This window comes from Scyliorhinus torazame, chromosome 19 (genome assembly GCF_047496885.1).
Source record: "Scyliorhinus torazame isolate Kashiwa2021f chromosome 19, sScyTor2.1, whole genome shotgun sequence".
NCBI lineage: Eukaryota > Metazoa > Chordata > Chondrichthyes > Carcharhiniformes > Scyliorhinidae > Scyliorhinus > Scyliorhinus torazame.
Genome location: NC_092725.1, coordinates 23,950,411 through 23,971,564, shown reverse-complemented (window position 1 = coordinate 23,971,564; position 21,154 = coordinate 23,950,411). Strand labels below are relative to the sequence as shown.

Below are 21,154 nucleotides of genomic sequence, written 5' to 3'. Positions count from 1 at the left end.
TGTATCTAACACACTGCGACACCCTGTCACAGAGGGGGAAAGGACAGCGTATCTAACACACTGTCCCAGAGGGGGAAAGGACAGTGTATCTAACACACTGTGACACTCCGTCCCAGAGGGGGAACGGACAGTGTATCTAACACTGTGACACCCAGTCCCAGAGGTGGAAAGAATAGTGTATCTAACACACTGTCACACCCAGTCCAATAGGGGAAAGGACAGTGTATCTAACACACTGTGACACTGTCCCAGAGGGGGAAAGAACAGTGTATCTAACACACTGTCACACCCAGTCCCAGAGGGGAAAGGACAGTGTATCTAACACACTGTGACACTGTCCCATAGGGGGAAAGGACAGTGTATCTAACATACTGTGATACCCTGTCCCAGAAGGGGAAAGGACAGTGTATTTGACACACTGTGATACCCTGTCCCAGAGGGGGAAAGGACAGTGTAACTCGCACACTGTGACACCCACTCCCAGATGGGGAAAGGACAGTGGATCTGACACACTGTGACACCAGGTCCCAGAGAGGGAAAGGACAGTGTATCTAACACACTGTGACACCCAGACCCAGAGGGGGAAAGGACAGTGTATCTAACACACTGTGACACCCAGTCCCAGAGGGGGAAAGGACAGTGTATCTAACACACTGTGACACTGTCCCAGAGGGGGAAAGGACAGTATATCTAACACAGTGACAGCTGGTCCCAGAGGTGGAAAGGACAGTGTATCTAACACACTGTGACACTGTCCTAGAGGCGGAAAGGACAGTGTATCTAACACACTGTGACACCCGGTCCCAGAGGGGAAAGGACAGTGTATCTAACGCACTGTGACACCCGGTCCCAGAGGGGGAAAGGACAGTGTATCTATCACACTGTGACACCCAGTCCCAGAGGGGGAAAGGACAGTGTATCTAACACAGTGACACCCAGTTATAGAGGGGGAAAGGACAGTGTATCTATCGCAGTGTGACACCCAGTCCCAGAGGGGGAAAGTACAGTGTATCTAACACAGTGACACCCAGTCCCAGAGGGCGAAAGGACAGTGTATCTAACATACTGTGACACCCAGTCCCAGAGGGGGAAAGGACAGTGCATCTAACACACTGTGACACCCGGACCCAGAGGGGGAAAGGACAGTCTATCTGACACACTGTGACACCCTGTGCCAGAGGGGGAAAGGACAGTGTATCTAACACACTGTGACATCCGGTCCCACAGGGGGAAAGAACAGTGTATCTAACACACTGTGACACCCAGTCCCAGAGGGGGAAAGGACAGTGTATCTAACACACTGTGACACCCGGTCCCAGAGGGCGAAAGGACAGAGTATCTAACACAGTCACAGCTGGTCCCAGAGGGAGAAAGGACAGTGTATCTAACACACAGTCACAGCTGGTCCCAGAGGGGGAAAGGACAGTGCATCTAACACACTGTGACACCCGGTCTCAGAGGGGGAAAGGACAGTCTATCTTACACACTGTGACACCCTGTGCCAGAGGGGGAAAGGACAGTGTATCTAACACACTGTGACATCCGGTCCCACAGGGGGAAAGGACAGTGTATCTAACACACTGTGACACCCAGTCCCAGATGGGGGAAGGACAGTGTATCTAACACACTGTGACACCCAGTCCCAGAGGGGGAAAGAACAGTGTTTCTAACACACTGTGACACCCTGTCCCAGAGGGGGAAAAGATAGTGTATCTAACACACTGCGACACTCCGTCCCAGAGGGGGAACGGACAGTGTATCTAACACACTGTGGCACCCGGTCCCAGAGGGGGAAAGGACAGTGTATCTAACATACTGTGATACCCTGTCCCAGAAGGGGAAAGGACAGTGTATTTGACACACTGTGATACCCTGTCTCAGAGGGGGGAAAGGACAGTGTAACTCGCACACTGTGACACCCACTCCCAGATGGGGAAAGGACAGTGTATCTGACACACTGTGACACCAGGTCCCAGAGAGGGAAAGGACAGTGTATCTAACACACTGTGACACCCAGTCCCAGAGGGGGAAAGGACAGTGTATCTGACACACTGTGACACCCAGTCCCAGAGGGGGAAAGGACAGTGTATCTAACACACTGTGACACCCGGTCTCAGAGGGCGAAAGGACAGAGTATCTAACACAGTCACAGCTGGTCCCAGAGGGAGAAAGGACAGTGTATCTAACACACTGTGACACCCTGTCCCAGATGGGGGAAGGACAGTGTATCTAACACACTGTGACACCCAGTCCCAGAGGGGCAAAGAACAGTGTTTCTAACACACTGTGACACCCTGTCCCAGAGGGGGAAAAGATAGTGTATCTAACACACTGCGACACCCTGTCACAGAGGGGGAAAGGACAGCGTATCTAACACACTGTCCCAGAGGGGGAAAGGACAGTGTATCTGACACACTGTGACACTCCGTCCCAGAGGGGGAACGGACAGTGTATCTAACACTGTGACACCCAGTCCCAGAGGTGGAAAGAATAGTGTATCTAACACACTGTCACACCCAGTCCAATAGGGGAAAGGACAGTGTATCTAACGCACTGTGACACTGTCCCAGAGGGGGAAAGAACAGTGTATCTAACACACTGTCACACCCAGTCCTAGAGGGGGAAAGGACAGTGTATCTAACACAGTGACACCCAGTCCCAGAGGGCGAAAGGACAGTGTATCTAACATACTGTGACACCCAGTCCCAGAGGGGGAAAGGACAGTGCATCTAACACACTGTGACACCCGGACCCAGAGGGGGAAAGGACAGTCTATCTTACACACTGTGACACCCTGTGCCAGAGGGGGAAAGGACAGTGTATCTAACACACTGTGACATCCGGTCCCACAGGGGGAAAGAACAGTGTATCTAACACACTGTGACACCCAGTCCCAGATGGGGGAAGGACAGTGTATCTAACACACTGTGACACCAGGTCCCAGAGAGGGAAAGGACAGTGTATCTAACACACTGTGACACCCAGTCCCCGAGGGGGAAAGGACAGTGTGTCTAACACACTGTGACACCCAGTCCCAGAGGGGGAAAGGACAGTGTATCTAACACACTGTCCCAGAGGGGGAAAGGACAGAGTATCTAACACAGTCACAGCTGGTCCCAGAGGGAGAAAGGACAGTGTATCTAACACACAGTCACAGCTGGTCCCAGAGGGGGAAAGGACAGTGCATCTAACACACTGTGACACCCGGTCTCAGAGGGGGAAAGGACAGTCTATCTTACACATTGTGACACCCTGTGCCAGAGGGGGAAAGGACAGTGTATCTAACACACTGTGACATCCGGTCCCACAGGGGGAAAGGACAGTGTATCTAACACACTGTGACACCCAGTCCCAGATGGGGGAAGGACAGTGTATCTAACACACTGTGACACCCAGTCCCAGAGGGGGAAAGAACAGTGTTTCTAACACACTGTGACACCCTGTCCCAGAGGGGGAAAAGATAGTGTATCTAACACACTGCGACACCCTGTCACAGAGGGGGAAAGGACAGCGTATCTAACACACTGTCCCAGAGGGGGAAAGGACAGTGTATCTAACACACTGTGACACTCCGTCCCAGAGGGGGAACGGACAGTGTATCTAACACACTGTGGCACCCGGTCCCAGAGGGGGAAAGGACAGCGTATCTAACATACTGTGATACCCTGTCCCAGAAGGGGAAAGGACAGTGTATTTGACACACTGTGATACCCTGTCCCAGAGGGGGAAAGGACAGTGTAACTCGCACACTGTGACACCCACTCCCAGATGGGGAAAGGACAGTGTATCTGACACACTGTGACACCAGGTCCCAGAGAGGGAAAGGACAGTGTATCTAACACACTGTGACACCCAGTCCCAGAGGGGGAAAGGACAGTGTATCTAACACACTGTGACACCCAGTCCCAGAGGGGGAAAGGACAGTGTATCTAACACACTGTGACACCCGGTCTCAGAGGGGGAAAGGACAGTCTATCTTACACACTGTGACACCCTGTGCCAGAGGGGGAAAGGACAGTGTATCTAACACACTGCGACACCCTGTCACAGAGGGGGAAAGGACAGCGTATCTAACACACTGTCCCAGAGGGGGAAAGGACAGTGTATCTAACACACTGTGACACTCCGTCCCAGAGGGGGAACGGACAGTGTATCTAACACACTGTGGCACCCGGTCCCAGAGGGGGAAAGGACAGTGTATAAAGCACACTGTGACACTCCGTCCCAGAGGGGGAACGGACAGTGTATCTAACACACTGTGACACCCGGTCCTAGAGGGGGAAAGGACAGTGTATCTAAAACACTGTGACACGGTCCCAGAGAGGGAAAGGTCAGTGTATCTAACACACTGTGACATAAAGTCCCAGAGAGGGAAAGGACAGTGCATCTAACACACTGTGATATCTTGACCCAGAGGGGGAAAGGACAGTGTATCTAACACATTGTGACAACCAGTTCCAGAGAGAGAAAGGACAGTGTATCTAACACACTGTGACCCCCAGTCCCAGAGGGGGAAAGGACAGTGTATCTAACACACTGTGACACCAGATCCCAGAAGGGGAAAGGACAGTGTATTTAACACACTGTGACATTGTCCCAGAGGGGGAAAGGACAGCGTATCTAACACACTGTGACACTGTCCCAGAGGGGGAAAGGACAGCGTATCTAACACACTGTGACACTGTCCCAGAGGGGGAAAGGACAGTGTATCTAACACACTGTGACACCCAGTCCCAGAGGGGGAAAGGACAGTGTATCTAACACACTGTGACACTGTCCCAGAGGGGGAAAGGACAGTATATCTAACACAGTGACAGCTGGTCCCAGAGGTGGAAAGGACAGTGTATCTAACACACTGTGACACTGTCCCAGAGGCGGAAAGGACAGTGTATCTAACACACTGTGACACCCGGTTCCAGAGGGGAAAGGACAGTGCATCTAACACACTGTGACACCCGGTCCCAGAGGGGGAAAGGACAGTGTATCTATCACACTGTGACACCCAGTCCCAGAGGGGGAAAGGACAGTGTATCTAACACAGTGACACCCAGTTATAGAGGGGGAAAGGACAGTGTATCTATCGCACTGTGACACCCAGTCCCAGAGGGGGAAAGGACAGTGTATGTAACACAGTGACACCCAGTCCCAGAGGGCGAAAGGACAGTGTATCTAACATACTGTGACACCCTGTGCCAGAGGGGGAAAGGACAGTGCATCTAACACACTGTGACATCCGGTCCCACAGGGGGAAAGAACAGTGTATCTAACACACTGTGACACCCGGTTCCAGAGGGGAAAGGACAGTGCATCTAACACACTGTGACACCCAGTCCCAGAGGGAGAAACGACAGTGTATCTAACACAGACACAGCTGGTCCCAGAGGTGGAAAGAATAGTGTATCTAACACACTGTCACACCCAGTCCCAGAGGGGAAAGGACAGTGTATCTAACACACTGTGACACTGTGCCAGAGGGGGAAAGGACAGTGCATCTAACACACTGTGACATCCGGTCCCACAGGGGGAAAGAACAGTGTATCTAACACACTGTGACACCCAGGCCCAGAGGGGAAAGGACAGTGCATCTAACACACTGTGACACCCGGTCCCACAGGGGGAAAGAATAGTGTATCTAACACACTGTGACACCCAGGCCCAGAGGGGAAAGGACAGTGCATCTAACACACTGTGACACCCGGTCCCACAGGGGGAAAGAATAGTGTATCTAACACACTGTGACACCCAGGCCCAGAGGGGGAAAGGACAGTGTATCTAACACACTGTGACACCCAGGCCCAGAGGGGAAAGGACAGTGCATCTAACACACTGTGACATCCGGTCCCACAGGGGGAAAGAATAGTGTATCTAACACACTGTGACACCCGGTTCCAGAGGGGGAAGGACAGTGCATCTAACACACTGTGACACCCGGTCCCAGAGAGGGAAAGGATAGTGTATCTAACACACCTTGACACCCAGTCCCAGAGGGGGAAAGAACAGTGTTTCTAACACACTGTGACACCCTGTCCCAGAGGGGGAAAAGATAGTGTATCTAACACACTGTGACACCCTGTCACAGAGGGGGAAAGGATAGTGTATCTAACACACTGTGACACCCGGTTCCAGAGGGGGATCGGACAGAGTATCTAACACACTGTGACACGCAGTCCCAGAGGGGGAAAGGACAGTGTATCAATCACAGTGACACCAAGTCCCAGAGGGGTAAAGGACAGTATATCAAACACAGTGACAGCTTGTCCCAGAGGTGGAAAGGACAGTGTATCTAACACACTGTGGCACCCAGTCCCAGAGGGGGAAAGGGCAGTGTATCTGACACTGTGACACCCAGTCCCAGAGGGGGAAAGGACAGTGTATCTAACACACTGTGACACCGAGTCCCAAAGGGGGAAAGGACAGTGTATCTAACACACTGTGACACCCAGTCCCAGAGGGAGAAACGACAGTGTATCTAACACAGACACAGCTGGTCCCAGAGGTGGAAAGAATAGTGTATCTAACACACTGTCACACCCAGTCCCAGAGGGGAAAGGACAGTGTATCTAACACACTGTGACACTGTCCCAGAGGGGGAAAGGACAGTGTATCTAACATACTGTGATACCCTGTCCCAGAAGGGGAAAGGACAGTGTATTTGACACACTGTGATACCCTGTCCCAGAGGGGAAAAGGACAGTGTAACTCGCACACTGTGACACCCACTCCCAGATGGGGAAAGGACAGTGTATCTGACACACTGTGACACCAGGTCCCAGAGAGGGAAAGGACAGTGTATCTAACACACTGTGACACCCAGTCCCAGAGGGGGAAAGGACAGTGTATCTAACACACTGTGACACCCAGTCCCAGAGGGGGAAAGGACAGTGTATCTAACACACTGTGACACCCGGTCTCAGAGGGCGAAAGGACAGAGTATCTAACACAGTCACAGCTGGTCCCAGAGGGAGAAAGGACAGTGTATCTAACACACTGTGACACCCAGTCCCAGACGGGGAAAGGACAGTGTATCTAACACACTGTGACACCCAGTCCCAAAGGGGGAAAGGACAGTGTATCTAACACACTGTGACACCCAGTCCCAGAGGGAGAAACGACAGTGTATCTAATACAGACACAGCTGGTCCCAGGGGGGGAAAGGACAGTGTATCTAACACACTGTGACACCCAGTCCCAGAGGGGGAAAGGACAGTGTATCTAACACACTGTGACACCCGGTCTCAGAGGGCGAAAGGACAGAGTATCTAACACAGTCATAGCTGGTCCCAGAGGGAGAAAGGACAGTGTATCTAACACACTGCGACACCCAGTCCTAGAGGGGAAAAGGACAGTGTATCTAACACACTGTGACACCCAGTCCCAAAGGGGGAAAGGACAGTGTATCTAACACACTGTGACACCCAGTCCCAGAGGGAGAAACGACAGTGTATCTAACACAGACACAGCTGGTCCCAGAGGTGGAAAGAATAGTGTATCTAACACACTGTCACACCCAGTCCCAGAGGGGTAAGGACAGTGCATCTAACACACTGTGACACTGTCCCAGAGGGGGAAAGAACAGTGTATCTAACACACTGTCACACCCAGTCCCAGAGGGGAAAGGACAGTGTATCTAACACACTGTGACACTGTCCCAGAGGGGGAAAGGACAGTGTATCTAACATAATGTGATAGATACCCTGTCCCAGAAGGGGAAAGGACAGTGTATTTGACACACTGTGATACCATGTCCCAGAGGGGGAAAGGACAGTGTAACTCGCACACTGTGACACCCACTCCCAGATGGACAGTGTATCTGACACACTGTGATACCAGGTCCCAGAGAGGGAAAGGACAGTGTATCTAACACACTGTGACACCCAGTCCCAGAGGGGGAAAGGACAGTGTATCTAACACACTGTGACACCCAGTCCCAGAGGGGGAAAGAACAGTGTAGCTAACACACTGTGACACCCGGTCTCAGAGGGCGAAAGGACAGAGTATCTAACACAGTCACAGCTGGTCCCAGAGGGAGAAAGGACAGTGTATCTAACACACAGTCACAGCTGGTCCCAGAGGGGGAAAGGACAGTGCATCTAACACACTGTGACACCCGGTCTCAGAGGGGGAAAGGACAGTCTATCTTACACACTGTGACACCCTGTGCCAGAGGGGGAAAGGACAGTGTATCTAACACACTGTGACATCCGGTCCCACAGGGGGAAAGGACAGTGCATCTAACACACTGTGACACCCAGTCCCAGAGGGGGAAAGAACAGTGTTTCTAACACACTGTGACACCCTGTCCCAGAGGGGGAAAAGATAGTGTATCTAACATACTGCGACACCCTCTCACAGAGGGGGAAAGGATAATGTATCTAACACACTGTGACACCCGGTTCCAGAGGGGGATCGGACAGAGTATCTAACACACTGTGACACGCAGTCCCAGAGGGGGAAAGGACAGTGCATCAAACACAGTGACACCCAGTCCCAGATGGGGAAAGGACAGTATATCAAACACAGTGACAGCTTGTCCCAGAGGTGGAAAGGACAGTGTATCTAACACACTGTGACACTGTCCCACAGGGGGAAAGGACAGTATATCTAACACACAGTGACAGCTGGTCCCAGAGGGAGAAACGACAGTGTATCTAACACAGACACAGCTGGTCCCAGAGGTGGAAAGAATAGTGTATCTAACACACTGTCACACCCAGTCCCAGAGGGGAAAGGACAGTGTATCTAACACACTGTGACACTGTCCCAGAGGGAGAAACGACAGTGTATCTAACACAGACACAGCTGGTCCCAGAGGTGGAAAGAATAGTGTATCTAACACACTGTCACACCCAGTCCCAGAGGGGAAACGACAGTGTATCTAACACAGACACAGCTGGTCCCAGAGGTGGAAAGAATAGTGTATCTAACACACTGTCACACCCAGTCCCAGAGGGGAAAGGACAGTGTATCTAACACACTGTGACACCCAGTCCCAGAGGGGGAAAGAACAGTGTAGCTAACACACTGTGACACCCGGTCCCAGAGGGGGAAAGGACAGTGTATCTATCACAGTCACAGCTGGTCCCAGAGGGAGAAAGGACAGTGTATCTAACACACTGTGACACCCAGTCCCAGAGGGGGAAAGGACAGTGTATCTAACACACTGTGACACCCAGTCCCAAAGGGGGAAAGGACAGTGTATCTAACACAGACACAGCTGGTCCCAGAGGTGGAAAGAATAGTGTATCTAACACACTGTCACACCCAGTCCCAGAGGGGAAAGGACAGTGTATCTAACACACTGTGACACTGTCCCAGAGGGGGAAAGAACAGTGTATCTAACACACTGTCACACCCAGTCCCAGAGGGGAAAGGACAGTGTATCTAACACACTGTGACACTGTCCCAGAGGGGGAAAGGACAGTGTATCTAACATACTGTGATACCCTGTCCCAGAAGGAGAAAGGACAGTGTATTTGACACACTGTGATACCATGTCCCAGAGGGGGAAAGGACAGTGTAACTCGCACACTGTGACACCCACTCCCAGATGGGGAAAGGACAGTGTATCTGACACACTGTGACACCAGGTCCCAGAGAGGGAAAGGACAGTGTATCTAACACACTGTGACACCCAGTCCCAGAGGGGGAAAGGACAGTGTATCTAACACACTGTGACACCCGGTCTCAGAGGGCGAAAGGACAGAGTATCTAACACAGTCACAGCTGGTCCCAGAGGGAGAAAGGACAGTGTATCTAACACACTGTGACACCCAGTCCCAGAGGGGGAAAGGACAGTGTATCTAACACACTGTGACACCCAGTCCCAAAGGGGGAAAGGACAGTGTATCTAACACACTGTGACACCCAGTCCCAGAGGGAGAAACGACAGTGTATCTAACACAGACACAGCTGGTCCCAGAGGTGGAAAGAATAGTGTATCTAACACACTGTCACACCCAGTCCCAGAGGGGAAAGGACAGTGTATCTAACACACTGTGACACAGTCCCAGAGGGGGAAAGAACAGTGTATCTAACACACTGTCACACCCAGTCCCAGAGGGGAAAGGACAGTGTATCTAACACACTGTGACACTGTCCCAGAGGGGGAAAGGACAGTGTACCTAACATACTGTGATACCCTGTCCCAGAAGGGGAAAGGACAGTGTATTTGACACACTGTGATACCATGTCCCAGAGGGGGATAGGACAGTGTAACTCGCACACTGTGACACCCACTCCCAGATGGGGAAAGGACAGTGTATCTGACACACTGTGACACCAGGTCCCAGAGAGGGAAAGGACAGTGTATCTAACACACTGTGACACCCAGTCCCAGAGGGGGAAAGGACAGTGTATCTAACACACTGTGACACCCAGTCCCAGAGGGGGAAAGAACAGTGTAGCTAACACACTGTGACACCCGGTCTCAGAGGGCGAAAGGACAGAGTATCTAACACAGTCACAGCTGGTCCCAGAGGGAGAAAGGACAGTGTATCTAATACACAGTCACAGCTGGTCCCAGAGGGGGAAAGGACAGTGCATCTAACACACTGTGACACCCGGTCTCAGAGGGGGAAAGGACAGTCTATCTTACACACTGTGACACCCTGTGCCAGAGGGGGAAAGGACAGTGTATCTAACACACTGTGACATCCGGTCCCACAGGGGGAAAGGACAGTGTATCTAAAACACTGTGACACCCAGTCCCAGAGGGGGAAAGAACAGTGTTTCTAACACACTGTGACACCCTGTCCCAGAGGGGGAAAAGATAGTGTATCTAACACACTGCGACACCCTGTCACAGAGGGGGAAAGGATAGTGTATCTAACACACTGTGACACCCGGTCCCAGAGGGGGATCGGACAGAGTATCTAACACACTGTGACACGCAGTCCCAGAGGGGGAAAGGACAGTGCATCAAACACAGTGACACCCAGTCCCAGATGGGGAAAGGACAGTATATCGAACACAGTGACAGCTTGTCCCAGAGGTGGAAAGGACAGTGTATCTAACACACTGTGGCACCCAGTCCCAGAGGGGGAAATGGCAGTGTATCTGACACACTGTGACACCCAGTCCCAGAGGGGGAAAGGACAGTGTATCTAACACACTGTGGCACGCAGTCCCAGAGGGGGAAATGGCAGTGTATCTGACACACTGTGACACCCAGTCCCAGAGGGGGAAAGGACAGTGTATCTAACACACTGTGACACCCAGTCCCAGAGGGAGAAACGACTGAGTATCTAACACAGACACAGCTGGTCCCAGAGGTGGAAAGAATAGTGTATGTAACACACTGTCACACCCAGTCCCAGAGGGGAAAGGATAGTGTATCTAACACACTGTGACACTGTCCCAGAGGGGGAAAGAACAGTGTATCTAACACACTGTCACACCCAGTCCTAGAGGGGAAAGGACAGTGTATCTAACACACTGTGACACTGTCCCAGAGGGGGAAAGGACTGTGTATCTAACATACTGTGATACCCTGCCCCAGAAGGGGAAAGGACAGTGTATTTGACACACTGTGATACCCTGTCCCAGAGGGGGAAAGGACAGTGTATCTCGCACACTGTGACACCCACTCCCAGATGGGGAAAGGACAGTGTATCTGACACACTGTGACACCAGGTCCCAGAGAGGGAAAGGACAGTGTATCTAACACACTGTGACATCCAGTCCCAGAGGGGGAAAGGACACTGTATCTAACACACTGTGACACCCGGTCCCAGAGGGCGAAAGGACAGAGTATCTAACACACTATGACACTGTCCCAGAGGGGGAAAGGACAGTGTATCTAACACATTGTGACACTGTCCCAGTGGGGGAAAGGACAGTGTATCTAACACACTGTGACACCCAGTCCCAGAGGGGGAAAGGACAGTGAATCTAACACAGTGACACCCAGCCCTAGAGATAAAGAGTCTGTTGAATTCCGGTATCCTACTCGTTATATCTTTATTTTCACAGTCTGCGGCAAACCTGTGTACTCATCCCGGATAGTTGGTGGCAAAGATGCCGAACACGGAAACTGGCCGTGGATGGTCAGTATTCATATCTTTAACCAACACATCTGTGGAGGGACTCTCATCTCGAATGCCTGGGTGCTGACTTCTGCAAACTGCATCGATATGTAAGTGAGCCATACTGCGGGAACGATTCTGTCTCCTCCCTAATCCTTTATTTTTTCTGTGTCATTTGCGGGATGTGGGCGTTGCTGGACGGGTCCAGCATTTTTTGCTCATTGCTAAATGCCCCTTTGAGAAGTTGGGTGAGCCGCCATCTTGAACCGCGGCAGTCCCATGTGGTGCAGGTACACCCACAGTGCTGTTAGGGAGGGAGTTTGACCCAGCGACAGTGAAGGAACGGCCGATATATTCCCCAGTCAGGATGGTGAGTGTGGGGTTTGGAGGGGAACTTGCAGGCGGTGGGTGTTGCCCATGTGTCTGCTGCCCTTGTCCCTCTAGATGGTAGAGGTGGTGGGTTTGGAAGGTGCTGTCGAAGGAGCATTGGCGAATCGCTGCAGAGCATCTTGTAGACGGTACACACGGCTGCTGCTGTGTGTCGGTGCTGGAGGGAGTGAGTGTCTGTGGATGGGGTGTCGATCGAGCAGGGCTGCTTTGTCCTGGATGGTGTCGAGCTTCTCGAGTGTTGTTGGAGCTGCACTCATCCAGGCAAGTGGAGAGGGTCCCATCACACTCCTGACTTGTGTCCTTGTAGATGGTGGACAGGCTTTGGGGGGGGAGTCAGGAGGTGAGTTACTCTCCGCAGGATTCCCAGCCTCTAACCTGCCCTCTTAGTCACAATATATATATATATATATACGCTGGGTCCAGTTCAGTTTCTGGTCAATGGTAACCCCCAGGATGGTGATAGTGGGGGATTCAGCGATGGTAATGCCATTGAATGTCAAGGGGAGGTGGTTAGATCCTCTCTTGTAGGAGATGGTTATCGCCTGGCAATTGTGTGACGTGAATGTAACTTGTCACTTGCCTGCCCAAACCAGGGTATTGTCCAGGTCCTGCTGCATTTGGACATGGACTGCTTCATTATCAGAGGAGTCGCGAATGGTGCTGAACATTGTTCAGTCATCCGCAAACATCCCCACTTCTGACATGATGGGAGGGAGGCATTGATGAAGCAGCTGAAGATGGTTGGGCCTAGGACACTACCCTGAGGAACTCCTGCAGTGACATCCTGGAGCTGAGATTATTGACCACCACAAACACTGTAACCATCAATTTGTGCCGGGTGTGACTCCAGCCACCAGAGAGTTTCCCCCCCTGAATCCCAAGTTAGCTCGGCTCCTTGATGCCATACTCAGCCAAATGCTAGCTGATATCAATGGCAGTCACTTTTACCTCACCTCTGGCATTCTACTCTTTTGTCCATGTTTGAACCATGACTGTACCCATCCTGGGCATGTTTGATGGAGACAGTGTAGAGGGAGCTTTACTCTGTATCTAACCCCGTGCTGGACCTGTCCTGGGAGTGTTTGATGGGGACAGTGTAGAGGGAGCTTTACTCTGTATCTAACCCCGTGCTGTACCTGTCCTGGGAGTGTTTGATGGGGACAGTGTAGAGGGAGCTTTACTCTGTATCTAACCCCTTGCTGTACCTGTCCTGGGAGTGTTTGATGGGGACAGTGTAGAGGGAGCTTTACTCTGTATCTAACCCCGTGCTGTACCTGTCCTGGGAGTGTTTGATGGGGACAGTGTAGAGAGAGCTTTACTCTGAATCTAACCCCGTGCTGTACCTGTCCTGGGAGTGTTTGATGGGGACAGTGTAGAGAGAGCTTTACTCTGAATCTAACCCCGTGCTGTACCTGTCCTGGGAGTGTTTGATGGGGACAGTGTAGAGGGAGCTTTACTCTGTATTTACCCCCGTGCTGTACCTGTCCTGGGAATGTTTGATGGGGACAGTGTAGAGGGAGCTTTACTCTGTATCTAACCCCGTGCTGTACCTGTCCTGGGAATGTTTGATGGGGACAGGGTAGAGGGAGCTTTACTCTGCATCTAACCCCGTGCTGTACCTGTCCTGGGAATGGTTGATGGGGACAGTGTAGAGGGAGCTTTACTCTGTATCTAACCCCGTGCTGTACCTGTCCTGGGAGTGTTTGATGGGGACAGTGCAGAGGGAGCTTTTCTCTGTATCTAACCCCGTGCTGTACCTGTCCTGGGAGTGTTTGATGGGGACAGAGTAGAGGGAGCTTTACTCTGTATCTAACCCCGTGCTGTACCTGTCCTGGGAGTGTTTGATGGGGACATTGTAGAGGGAGCTTTACTCTGTATCTAACCCCGTGCTGTACCTGTCCTGGGAGTGTTTGATGGGGACAGTGTAGAGAGAGCTTTACTCTGTATCTAACCCCGTGCTGTACCTGTCCTGGGAGTGTTTGATGGGGACAGTGCAGAGGGAGCTTTACTCTGTATCTAACCCCGTGCTGTACCTGTCCTGGGAGTGTTTGATGGGGACAGTGTAGAGGGAGCTTTACTCTGTACCTAACCCCGTGCTGTACCTGTCCTGGGAATGTTTGATGGGGACAGGGTAGAGGGAGCTTTACTCTGCATCTAACCCCGTGCTGTACCTGTCCTGGGAATGGTTGATGGGGACAGTGTAGAGGGAGCTTTACTCTGTATCTAACCCCGTGCTGTACCTGTCCTGGGAGTGTTTGATGGGGACAGTGCAGAGGGAGCTTTTCTCTGTATCTAACCCCGTGCTGTACCTGTCCTGAGAGTATTTGATGGGGACAGAGTAGAGGGAGGTTTACTCTGTATCTAACCCCGTGCTGTACCTGTCCTGGGAGTGTTTGATGGGGACAGTGTAGAGGGAGCATTACTCTGTATGTAACCCCGTGCTGTACCAGTCCTGGGAGTCTTTGATGGGGACAGTGTAGAGGGAGCTTTACTCTGTATCTAACTTCGTGCTGTACCTGTCCTGGGAGTGTTTGACAGGGACAGTGTAGAGGGAGCTTTACTCTGTATCTAACTCAGTGCTGTACCTGTCCTGGGAGTGTTTGATGGGGACAGTGTAGAGGGAGCTTTACTCTCTTTCTAACCCCGTGCTGTACCTGTCCTGGGAGTGTTTGATGGGGACAGTGTAGATGGAGCTTTTCTCTGTATCTAACCCCGTGCTGCACCTGTCCTGGGAGTGTTTGATGGGGACAGTGTAGAGGGAGCTTTACTCTGTATCTAACCCCGTGCTGTACCTGTCCTGGGAGTGTTTGATGGGGACAGTGTAGAGGGAGCTTTACTCTGTATCTAACCCCGTGCTGTACCTGTCCTGGGAGTCTTTGATGGGGACAGTATAGAGGGAGCTTTACTCTGTATCTAACCCCGTGCTGTACCTGTCCTGGGAGTGTTTGATGGGGACAGTGTAGAGGGAGCTTTCCTCTGTATCTAACTCCGTGCTGTACCTGGCCTGGGAGTGTTTGACAGGGACAGTGCAGAGGGAGCTTTACTCTGTATCGAACCCCGTGCTGTACCTGTCCTGGGAGTGTTTGATGGGGACAGTCTAGAGGGAGCTTTACTCTCTTTCTAACTCCGTCCTGTACCTGTCCTGGGAGTGTTTGACGGGGACAGTGTAGAGGGAGCTTTACTCTGTATCTAACCCCGTGCTGTACCTGTCCTGGGAGTGTTTGATGGGGACAGTGTAGAGGGAGCTTTACTCTGTATCTAACTCCGTGCTCTACCTGTCCTGGGAGTGTTTGACAGGGACAGTGTAGAGGGAGCTTTACTCTGTATCTAACCCCGTGCTGTACCTGTCCTGGGAGTGTTTGATGGGGACAGTGTAGAGGGAGCTTTACACTGTATCTAACCCTGTGCTGTACCTGTCCTGGGAGTGTTTGATGGGGACAGTGTAGAGGTAGCTTTACTCTGTATCTAACTCTGTGCTGTACCTGTCCTGGGAGTGTTTGATGGGGACAGTGTAGAGGGAGTTTACTCTTTATCTAACCCCGTGCTGTACCTGTCCTGGGGAGTATTTGATGCGGGCAGTGTAGAGGGAGCTTTACTCTGTATCTAACCCCGTGCTGTACCTGTCCTGGGAGTGTTTGATGGGGACAGTGTGGAGGGAGCTTTACTCTGTATCTAACCCCCTGCTGTACCTGTCCTGGGAGTGTTTGATGGGGACAGTGTAGAGGGAGCTTTACTCTGTATCTAACCCCGTGCTGTACCTGTCCTGGGAGTGTTTGATCGGGACAGTGTAGAGGGAGCTTTACTCTGTATCTAACTCCATGCTGTACCTGTCCTGGGAGTGTTTGACAGGGACAGTGTAGAGGGAGCTTTACTCTGTATCTAACCCCGTGCTGTACCTGTCCTGGGAGTGTTTGATGGGGACAGTGTAGAGGGAACTTCACTCTCTTTCTAACTCCGTCCTGTACCTGTCCTGGGAGTGTTTGACGGGGACAGTGTAGAGGGAGCTTTACTCTGTATCTAACCCCGTGCTGTACCTGTCCTGGGAGTGTTTGATGGGGACAGTGTAGAGGGAGCTTTACTCTTTATCTAACCCCGTGCTGTACCTGTCCTTGGGAGTGTTTGATGCGGGCGGTGTAGAGGGAGCTTTATTCTGTATCTAACCCCGTGCTGTACCTGTCCTGGGAGTGTTTGATGGGGACAGTGTGGAGGGAGCTTTACTCTGTATGTAACCCCGTGCTGTACCTGTCCTGGGAGTGTTTGGTGGGGACAGTGTAGAGGGAGCTTTACTCTGTATCTAATCCCGTGCTGTACCTGTCCTGGGAATGTTTGATGGCGACAGTGTAGAGGGAGCTTTACTCTGTATCTAACCCCGTGCTGTACCTGTCCTGGGAATGTTTGATGGGGACAGTGTAGAGGGAGCTTTTCTCTGTATCTAACCCGGTGCTGTACCTGTCCTGGGAGTGTTTGATGGGGACAGTGTAGAGGGAGCTTTACTCTGTATCTTACCCCATGCTGTACCTGTCCTGGGAGTGTTTGATGGGGACAGTGTAGAGGGAGCTTTACTCTGTATCTAACCCCATGCTGTTCCTGTCCTGGGAGTGTTTGATGGGGACAGTGTAGAGGGAGCTTTACTCTGTATCTAACCCCATGCTGTACCTGTCCTGGGAGTGTTTGATGGGGACAGTGTAGAGGGAGCTTTACTCTGTATCTAACCTCATGCTGTAACTGTTCCTTGTGCAGAAAAAAGCTCACTTCTTATATAGTCTATTTCGGACGTCACAAGCAGGAGGATAAAAATCCCAACGAAATATATTCAACTATTAAATCAGTGTTCGCCCATCAACTGTTTAACTCACATAACCTGGATTACAATATCGCTTTGCTGAGGATCAACCAATCCATAATGTACACGGACTACATCATGCCAGTGTGCCTGCCAGCATCAACCTTACAGGTTCACTGTACAGCGAAGATGTGGATCACAGGCTGGGGAGACATAGGACCGACAAGTAAGTAACAAAAACAACATTTTGCAGATACACTGTCCATTCCCCCTCTGGGATCGGGTGTCACAGTGTGTAAGATACACTGTCCTTTCCCCCTCTGGGACCGGGTGTCACAGTGTGTTAGATACACTGTCCTTTCCCCCTCTGGGACCGGGTGTCACAGTGTGTTAGATACACTGTCCTTTCCCCCTCTGGGACCGGGTGTCACAGTGTGTTAGATACACTGTCCTTTCCCCCTCTGGGACCGGGTGTCACAGTGTGTTAGATACACTGTCCTTTCCCCCTCTGGGACTGGGTGTCACAGTGTGTTAGATACACTGTCCTTTCCCCCTCTGGGACTGGGTGTCACAGTGTGTTAGATACACTGTCCTTTCCACCTCTGCGACCGGGTGTCACAGTGTGTTAGATACACTGTCCTTTCACCCTCTGGGACAGTGTCACAGTGTGTTAGATACACTGTCCTTTCCCCCTCTGGGACCGGGTGTCACAGTGTGTTAGATACACTGTTCTTTCCCCCTCTGGGACAGGGTGTCACAGTGTGTTAGATACACTGTCCTTTCCACCTCTGGGACTGGGTGTCACAGTGTGTTAGATACACTGTCCTTTCCCCCTCTGGGACCGGGTGTCACAGTGTGTTAGATACACTGTCCTTTCCACCTCTGCGACCGGGTGTCACAGTGTGTTAGATACACTGACCTTTCACCCTCTGGGACAGTGTCACAGTGTGTTAGATACACTGTCCTTTCCCCCTCTGGGACCGGGTGTCACAGTGTGTTAGATACACTGTTCTTTCCCCCTCTGGGACAGGGTGTCACAGAGTATTAGATACACTGTCCTTTCCACCTCTGGGACCGGGTGTCACAGTGTGTTAGATACACTGTCCTTTCCACCTTTGGGACAGGGTGTCACCGTGTGATGGATATACTGTCCTTTTCCCCCTCTGGGACAGTGTCACAGTGTGTTAGATACACTCTCCTTTCCCCCTCTGGGACCGGGTGTCACAGTGTGTTAGATACACTGTCCTTTCCACCTCTGGGACAGTGTCACAGTGTGTTAGATACACTGTCCTTTCCCCCTCTGGGACTGGGTGTCACAGTGTGTTAGATACACTGTCCTTTCACCCTCTGGGACAGTGTCACAGTGTGTTAGATACACTGTCCTTTCCCCCTCTGGGACCGGGTGTCACAGTGTGTTAGATACACTGTTCTTTCCCCCTCTGGGACAGGGTGTCACAGTGTGTTAGATACACTGTCCTTTCCTCCTCTGGGACCGGGTGTCACAGTGTGTTAGATACACTGTTCTTTCCCCCTCTGGGACAGGGTGTCACAGTGTGTTAGATACACTCTCCTTTCCCCCTCTGGGACCGGGTGTCACAGTGTGTTAGATACACTGTCCTTTCCACCTCTGGGACAGTGTCACATTGTGTTAGATACACTGTCCTTTCCCCCTCTGGGACTGGGTGTCACAGTGTGTTAGATACACTGTCCTTTCCACCTCTGCGACCGGGTGTCACAGTGTGTTAGATACACTGTCCTTTCCCCCTCTGGGACAGTGTCACAGTGTGTTAGATACACAGTCCTTTCCCTCCCTGGGACAGGGTGTCAGTGTGTGTTAGATACACTGTCCTTTCCCCCTCTGGGACAGTGTCACATTGTGTTAGATGCACTGTCCTTTCCCCCTCTGGGACAGGGTGTCACAGTGTGTTAGACACACTGTCCTTTCCCCCTTGGGACAGTGTCACAGTGTGTTAGATACACAGACCTTTCCCTCTCTGGGACAGGGTGTCACAGTGTGTTAGATGCACTGTCCTTTCCCCCTCTGGGACAGCGTCACAGTGTGTTAGATACACTGTCCTTTCCACCTCTGCAACTGGGTGACACAGTGTGTTAGATACACTGTTCTTTCCCCCTCTGGGACTGGGTGCCACAGTGTGTTAGATACACTCTCCTTTCCCCCTCTGGGACCGGGTGTCACAGTGTGTTAGATACACTGTCCTTTCCACCTCTGGGACAGTGTCACAGTGTGTTAGATACACTGTCCTTTCCCCCTCTGGGACAGGGTGTCACTGTGTTAGATACACTGTCCTTTCCCCCTCTGGGACAGTGTCACAGTGCGTTAGATACACAGTCCTTTCCCTCCCTGGGACAGGGTGTCAGTGTGTGTTAGATACACTGTCCTTTCCCCCTCTGGGACAGTGTCACATTGTGTTAGATACACTGTCCTTTCCCCCTCTGGGACAGGGTGTCACAGTGTGTTAGATACACTGTCCTTTCCCCCTTGGGACAGTGTCACAGTGTGTTAGATACACAGACCTTTCCCTTTCTGGGACAGGGTGTCACAGTGTGTTAGATACACTGTCCTTTCCCCCTCTGCAACTGGGTGACACAGTGTGTTAGATACACTGTCCTTTCCCCCTCTGAGACCGGGTGTCACAGTGTGTTAGATACACTGTCCTTTCCCCCTCTGGGACAGTGTCACAGTGTGTTAGATACACTGTCCTTTCCCCCTCTCGGACCGGGTGTCACAGTGTGTTAGATACACTGTCCTTTCCCCCCTCTGAGACCGGGTGTCACAGTGTGTTAGATACACTGTCCTTTCCCCCTCTCGGACCGGGTGTCACAGTGTGTTAGACACACTGTCCTTTCCCCCTCTGGGACAGTGTCACAGTGTGTTAGATACACTGTCCTTTCCACCTCTGCGACCGGGTGTCACAGTGTGTTAGATACACTGTCCTTTCCACCTCTGGGACCGGGTGTCACTGTGTTAGATTCACTGTCCTTTCCCCCTCTGGGACAGTGTCACAGTGTGTTAGATACACACTCCTTTCCCTCTCTGGGACAGGGTGTCACAGTGTGTTAGATACACTGTCCTTTCCCCCTCTGGGACAGTGACACAGTGTGTTAGATACACTGTCCATTCCCCCTCTGCGACTGGGTGTCACAAAGTGTTCGATACACTGTCTTATCCCCCTCTGGGACAGTGTCACAGCGTGTTCGATACACTGTCCTTTCCCCCTCTGCGACCGGGTGTCACAGTGTGTCAGATACACTGTCCTTTCCCCCTCTAGGACCGGGTGTTACAATGTGTTAGATACACTGTCCTTTCCCCCTCTGGGACCGGGTGTCACAGTGTGTTAGATACACTGTCCTTTCCCCCTCTGGGACTGGGTGTCACAGTGTGTTAGATACACTGTCCTTTCCCCCTCTGGGACTGGGTGTCACAGTGTGTTAGATACACTGTCCTTTCCACCTCTGCGACCGGGTGTCACAGTGTGTTAGATACACTGTCCTTTCACCCTCTGGGACAGTGTCACAGTGTGTTAGATACACTGTCCTTTCCCCCTCTGGGACCGGGTGTCACAGTGTGTTAGATACACTGTTCTTTCCCCCTCTGGGACAGGGTGTCACAGTGTGTTAGATACACTGTCCTTTCCACCTCTGGGACTGGGTGTCACAGTGTGTTAGATACACTGTCCTTTCCCCCTCTGGGACCGGGTGTCACAGTGTGTTAGATACACTGTCCTTTCCACCTCTGCGACCGGGTGTCACAGTGTGTTAGATACACTGACCTTTCACCCTCTGGGACAGTGTCACAGTGTGTTAGATACACTGTCCTTTCCCCCTCTGGGACCGGGTGTCACAGTGTGTTAGATACACTGTTCTTTCCCCCTCTGGGACAGGGTGTCACAGTGTATTAGATACACTGTCCTTTCCACCTCTGGGACCGGGTGTCACA

The 21,154-nt window shown here is 51.8% G+C and overlaps 1 protein-coding gene across 1 annotated transcript in view; it reads left to right on the top strand.

Moving 5' to 3' along the window:
• LOC140396641 (serine protease 27-like) overlaps positions 1-21,154 on the top strand; it is a 192,957-nt gene that overhangs the window by 77,681 nt on the left and 94,122 nt on the right. Inside the window, exons 3-4 of the mRNA XM_072485435.1 lie at positions 11,971-12,133; positions 17,154-17,422. Of these exons, the coding sequence (XP_072341536.1) occupies positions 11,971-12,133; positions 17,154-17,422 (432 nt within the window). The remainder of the gene's footprint in view (positions 1-11,970; positions 12,134-17,153; positions 17,423-21,154) is intronic.